The 6635-nt window shown below is 41.3% G+C and overlaps 1 protein-coding gene across 2 annotated transcripts; it reads right to left on the bottom strand.

Moving 5' to 3' along the window:
• Nucleotides 1-701: 701 nt before the first annotated feature.
• LOC139329509 (uncharacterized) lies at nt 702-2208 on the bottom strand. 2 transcript variants are annotated; one of them, XR_011602076.1, is made up of 3 exons: nt 1971-2208; nt 1411-1727; nt 702-1248 (listed from the first exon to the last, which is right to left on the bottom strand). XR_011602076.1 is itself a non-coding variant. In XM_070959872.1 (3 exons), exons 1-3 carry the CDS (start codon nt 2066-2068, stop codon nt 982-984), a joined length of 702 nt encoding a protein of 233 aa, XP_070815973.1. In that variant the 5' UTR covers nt 2069-2208; the 3' UTR covers nt 702-981. The 2 variants fall into 2 exon arrangements, 1 of the variants encoding a protein (XP_070815973.1); XM_070959872.1 differs by having other exon boundaries at nt 702-1268.
• Nucleotides 2209-6635: the final 4427 nt, after the last annotated feature.

Here is a 6635-nt window from a genome sequence, read left to right as displayed (position 1 = left end):
GATTTGATTTGATTTGATTTGATTTGATTTGATTTGATTTGATATTAATTACCACGAACTATGGTAGTGTAGCAGAACTGGCCTCTAACTGACCTTCTCTTACCCTCTCTGCATTCCTTCAGGAGAAATGGAGTTGTAAAGCATCCCAACTTGCAAGAACTATTGACCATTTGAACTGTTTACAGGGAAGGTGTTAATTTCAGAGACAAGATGTGTGGACAAGAGACATCTCCTCCATGTTTTCTTTTCAGGGAAGCCAGAGACACAGACACCTCAACATCAAAGGTGGCCTTCTCCTCACCTTCTCCTCACTATGTTTCTCATGGCAATGCTAATTCTCTCCTGATAGCCCCAAGAGAGACCAAGACAATAAAACTGTCTGGAGGGACAAATGCCATGTCTCATAGGAATCCACAAACCAGATGGGGCTGATGGGTTGTAAATTGGACATTCCTGAAGCAACTTGTGGTGTATGCTTGTGTGCTTTTTTCCTAATACTCCAGGATAACCAAACTTCTATGTTGAACTTAACTTTTGATGTTTTCACCTTACAGGACTCCCAACATGTATAATATTGATGTTTTTCCAGTTTCTCTAACTTGAAGAATGACAAAGTTGTGATTTTAACTGTTATATGTTATACACACACACACACACACACACACACACACACACACACACACACACACACACACACACAATGAATGCTCTGCACAGATGAATCTCGCTTAATACCTGGCTCAACAATACTTCTTTCAGCAAGACAAACTCAATAAATTAAAAAATAAAATTAATCCAAGCAAAGGACAAGGAACTACAGCATTTCTCACTGAGATAACATCCACTTAGTTTTTAAAAAGTGAATGTAGTCCATTTCTTCATTATCAGCCTGGCCAAACTGGAAGAAGTCTTTATTCAATTTCAGTAGAAGCTGGTTTTCGAAGTTGTGTGAATCAATTCTTCCCCTTCCTGGGCTGAAGATCAATCCAGCTGCACTGAGAAGCCTTTCACAGACAGCAGAGGCTGGTACAGTAGGGCAGTGTTTAACTCGAGTGACAGGCTGGATACAGCTGGGTAAGATGTTAAAATGTCCATACCTCCAGCTGTACATGCCAGGTATGCATCAAGTTGTTTGGTTGTTGTTTCCTGGGTGTGTATGTGCTTCATGTTGGAGAAAAGATCCTCTTCATCAGAAGAGCTTGAGGAGTCAGTTTGCCGCAGAGGAGGCTCATCATGATCAGGAAGATGCTCCTTGATGTAACTGAGACCTAAATCAAACAAATAGTTTTCACCATCAGACTATTCCTCAGATCTTCTGTGTATAAATAAAATTTTGATTGATTGATTTAACTTAAAAAAGTGGAAATGAGAACATGACTGAGCAATATTTAATGATAGATGTTTTCTGACCTAGTTTGAGGACCTCTTCATCAGCAGTCCAGGATTTTTTGAATTTTGGATGAAGAATGGCTGCAGCAACTAGCTCTGAGTCAGACATCATTTTCCCAAACCGTTTCTTCAATCCATCTTGCAGGGCATCGATCAGCAGCTTGCAGAATCTCAGCGACGCTCTAGTTTTGTCAAGCTTGGAGATGAGGATGTTGATTGTAGGGAGCAGCCATCCCATCTGAATGATGGATTCTCCCTGAAGTATGTTTATTGCCTTTGCAACTGGTCCCATGGTGTTGGTATATTCACCCAGAAAGGCGATCTCAGCTGGACTGTACCTAACACACACAAAAACAAAAAAATGTTTGGGTGAATGTAACACATATTGTAAATTGCTTTGGATACAGGTGCTATAGAAGACCATTTACCATTTAACAACTTAACCATTACTTTCCTTTTCTACGAGGCTTCTGACAAATTCCAACATTCACTTCGAATAATTTCTATAGGTTCAGCATAGGGTAATCGTATTAAGTATTAGTGTAGGTAGTGAAACACCCAAACAAATATTTACTACTTACATTGGAACATCAAGTGCAGCACAGACAGCTCTCACAGCCCCCTCTCCTTGTTCTTTGAAGATTCTCAGCCACGTAAAAGGAGTTCCATCTTGTTGCATTATATTGCACCAGTTGAAGTTTGCAATGTTCTTCAATCACCTCTGCAGCAGTAGTGGACCTTGCAGTCTTGTTCCAGAGAGCCTGACATTTGGAGAAGGCTGACCTCGACAGTTTCTTGTAGGCCTCTATCTTGTTTGCATCATTGGCATCCACTGTAGAAAAAAAAATAAAAGGACACTAAACAAACACAAAATGTCTCCATCCTGCTCATGTGTTGTAATCGAAGTGTCCATGAGCCACAGCATTAAAGTTTGACCACAAAAGATGCCATTTATACCATGTTTTTAGCTGAAATGTCAACTAAAGCTGAAATATAGCCTCTCAGACTCAAGGCGGGTGCACAAGCAATCCCACAATATCTTCACATGTGCATCCGTCAAGAGATGTACATGTCTCACGATACATTGACGCCATGTTTACATGCTACTTGAGAGGCTACAGTTGACATTTCTGCTAAAAACATGGTGTAAATGATGTCTTTTGTGGTCAAATTTTAATGTTGCGGCTCACAGACACTTGGATTACACCACACCAGCAGTATTGAAGACATTTTGTGTGTTTTGTGTTCTCTTTTTTTATGTTTTAAACATGGTCACCATTCACTCTAATTATACTGGATTTGGCTGCAAGGCTGTTTTCCACTGAGACTCCAGGATTGTTTTGTGAACTGGAAATCTTGACCCGTCCTCACATCAGCACAGGGGTGAGTAAATATTTAGTGAGTTTTCACTCTATGGTGAACCTTCCTTTTAAGAGGTTTATTTACAAATGTACACATTTCTTTCAGGGATTTGCATTCCACTCCATTGTTCTTAATTACCAAATATAGAACATTAGTAGGGTTATAAGTTTAACATCATGTGTATATTTCTTTAATGTCCAAAGAAATGTAGAAGAGAGGCTTATAATGTGTGACTGCTTTAAGAGGGTGCTTGGATAGTGATTAAAAGGCAGCAAACTCGTGTCACTAGGCTTTCCACAGCACCTGTCGATCAGCTGTTCGCTGCGGGCACTCGCTTGACTAACGGCTCGCTCAGGCTGACCCAAGGCCTCACTGTCAGCGCCATTGCCTTGTTGTAAAGTGAATTAAGGACACGTGGTAAACAAGAACAGGCGCGCATTTTCTTCGGGTCATCCTTGGAAAAACTCAGGTCCTCTCAAGTCTCTGCTGGGAGATGCGGTGAATTCGCTACATTATGCTGCATACGTTCACTATGTCGAATAGACAAAATAAACTCACAAAGTGTCTAGGAATTACATGTTCTTACACTTATTTTTAAATGGAGAAATACAACCGTGCACCTTCTGAATTCAAGTTTCTCTCTTTTACCAAACTAAAACAGCTTAATTGGCTCATTAACTCCTCGAACACACACTTAAACGCGACAGAAAAACACGTAAAACTCGCCCAAACCATATTTGTTAGTCTGCCCCCTCTTCCAACAGTCATCACCTCTGGTTTGGTCAAATATAAATCCTTAATTCACCGCGTGTAAAGAGAGTAAAGAGTCTGACTCTGCAGGCTGTTTTCCTCTCACTCGTCACCAAGCTTAGCTCACTCATGGTCGGCTGCATTTCAATCACTGGTCTTCGCATTAATTTAAAGCGCAACCACTTGAGCCCCAGACAACTTCATTTAAAATGTTTATCTGGAGTGAAGAAAAAAAACATTTGTTTACGTACCTCAATGTGCTTTCTCAGGTTGGACGGTGAGTTCTTGAATGCAGAAATGTAATTTGTTCACGGTGAACACAGAAGACATTTGAAATGATATCAGCCTTTTTTCATTTCGGAAAACTCAAACATTGAGCTGAGATATGTACATGGGTGCGCTGGTTTCTCAGCTTGAGTTTCTGCAGCCATCTCCACTACTGAGTTTTCAAGGCGGGAGAGTGGAGAGCTTGCTACGCAGAGCGAGGATGACGTATATCCAAATCTATCCCAGGTGTGAGCGGCGACTGTGATTGGTTCCCTTCTGTGAGGAGCACAGCCTGTGGCCAATTGCATTTTAGAAAAGAAAAACACCAACCGCTGACTACAAAGCCATGCTGAGCCTAGAAAAAAAAGGAACAAGTAACGACAAGCTTCCTAGAAGTGTAGTGGAGTCAAAAGTACAATATTTGTCTTTGAAATGTAGTGGAGAGAAGTCATAAGTTTCAAAAAAATAAAAATAAATACTCAAGTAAAGTACAGATACTCAAAAAATGTAGGAGCCTATCCTAGGGGGTACACCCTAGACCGGTTGCCGGTTGATCGCAGGGCAACATACAAGACAGACAACCATTCACACTCACACTCACACCTAAGGACAACTTAGAGTCACCAATCAACCTAATGAGCATGTTTTTGGTCTGTGGGAGGAAGCCGGAGTAGCCGGAGAGAACCCACGCATGCACGGGAAGAACATGCAAGCTTCTCACAGAGAGGTCCCACCCAACCCGGGGATCGAACCGGCATTGCCTGCTGTACCACCGTGCCGCCCTCCTGGAGCACACCTTTTCATGAAAGTGCCTTTGACTGTTTTAGGTGTTTATCTGAAGACTTCAAGCTCATACCTATACTCAATCTTTTTCTGATACAAAATGTGATGAAATCCTCATAATTCTATTAAACACGCCTAAGACAAACAAACAAACAAAAAACTCATAAACCACGAACAAATCCATTTTAATATTTTTGTACATTGATACACACATTTACTAAAATCCCTGACTGTAGTAGGGCTAAACAATGCAACTTTCACAGTACAAACATTTTTATTAACAATTTATTCAATCAATTAATTTATTAGCCAATGCTAATCCCTGAGCATAGAACATGTACTGGTATCAAAAACAATGAGAGGTCAAACATAAAAAAAATGACAGACTGTGGCTGTGTCCCAATTCAGGGGCTGCATCCTTTGGAGGACCCAGCCTTCGTGGCCCACGGAGGCCACGGCCTCGGAGGCTCCTCCGTCGGCTGCATCAACTGTCGGTAAATGGGACGGCCTTCGGAGCATTCCCTGATTGCGTCCCAACGTCATAACTTCTTCCCTCCTGACCCGGGAAAAACACACACAAAGAGACAAAAATTTAACAGACGACAGGCGACACAACAGAAACATGACAGACAGACGACAATGGAGCCAGAGGTTTTGCGACACCGGTGGCTCATTTATCTCCGGCTGGGAGAGCGCCATGGGGAGGTAACATTAACCGGCTATTTTAACCCATATTAATGTTCATACATAGCTACTGTAGGGGAACTACCTTAATTTGATGTTACATTCGTTGATAAAATGACGGGGCACCACCTTCCTCAGCTAAGAAGGACTGCAGAAATTAGCTGCTATAACGCTGATAAAATACTAACGAATGAACTAACGGAAAACCAATCTGATAATCTGAAGTGTAAACTCTGGATACAGGGATTGTATATATTCAGCTAAAAAGGACACCGGACTTAAATCAAAATCTCATTTATTAAGCAGAATTATGGATAATGAATGATATATCATGAATAGTACGACAGAAGATATGAGGTGATATGACAGAACACAAAAGAAACTTATGGCAACACAATGGCAAAACAAGTTTGGCAATAGTGAGAAGTAGTTGTAAAGGGGATAATAGGAACGCGAACGTAAAGTTAAGGGATTAAATGAGTAGCTGAGAGAATTTGGATAAATTAGCAGTATCTTAACCTCACAGACCAATTCTTATTCAAACCCGCTTAGCATGCCAACTTGGTTGAGGATGTCCCGGTAAATTCTGCTCCAAACTAACTCGAAGATGCCCAGATGGTCGTCCGTGGCTCGATCTGCTCGGTGGTCCGGTGGAAGGCCCAGGCACACCAAGGTGAAGAGCTGATGTTGGACGGTGATGTCTCTCGAACTGGATTCTACGGTGTCGGTTACAGATGAGGGATGGCTCCGGATGGTTGTTAACCCAGACCAAGGATCAACAGCTGGCTGCAGGGTTTTGGTTTGGTTGAGTCCGTGAAGGATTATTTTAGACTGATAGTAACAAAACTGATAGTCTCTTCGATGGCCGGTCGAAAAGGGTCTACAAAATTATTATTATTTGACTAAAATTTACAGATACTAAAACAAAAACGTGTGACTTAGAGAAATGAAAGTTTACGGCAAAACTATAGAAACACGTCTTCTGAAAAGTAAATCACGCTACTCGGTATGGCTTTTGAGTAGCTCGAAGATGGGAAAAACTTAAAGAGCAAAACGACTGTACAAGACTAAGACAACTAAGAAGTAACAAACAAAACTAAAACATAACATAACGTAACATAACTTAAGACAAAAATGAGTAACGCGCACTGAATTCATGCTGCGGCTGCAGACATTTAAATCTCGCTCCAGGGTGTGTCTAATGGGCAGGCCGTCACACACGTGAGACGGTCCATGGTAAAAATTCAGACAAACTTTATATAACAGTTAAAATCACAACTTTGTCATTCTTCAAGTTAGAGAAACTGGAAAAACATCAATATTATACATGTTGGGAGTCCTGTAAGGTGAAAACATCAAGTGTCAGCCTTCTCCAAATGTCAGGCTCTCTGGAACAAGAC

The sequence above is a fragment of the Chaetodon trifascialis genome, chromosome 3 (genome assembly GCF_039877785.1).
Source record: "Chaetodon trifascialis isolate fChaTrf1 chromosome 3, fChaTrf1.hap1, whole genome shotgun sequence".
Lineage (NCBI taxonomy): Eukaryota > Metazoa > Chordata > Actinopteri > Chaetodontiformes > Chaetodontidae > Chaetodon > Chaetodon trifascialis.
Note: the sequence above shows the minus strand (reverse complement) of the source record. Positions and strands in the feature narration are given on the sequence as shown.

Excerpts from the sequence above, each read along its gene's own strand:
- LOC139329509 (XM_070959872.1), bottom strand. The coding sequence starts at position 2,068 with ATGCAACAAGATGGAACTCCTTTTACGTGGCTGAGAATCTTCAAAGAA. Across the intron at positions 1,728-1,970 it reads GCTGCACTTGATGTTCCAAT|GTACAGTCCAGCTGAGATCG; the intron begins GTAAGTAGTAAA and ends TGTGTGTGTTAG. Across the intron at positions 1,269-1,410 it reads TGAAGAGGTCCTCAAACTAG|GTCTCAGTTACATCAAGGAG; the intron begins GTCAGAAAACAT and ends TGTTTGATTTAG.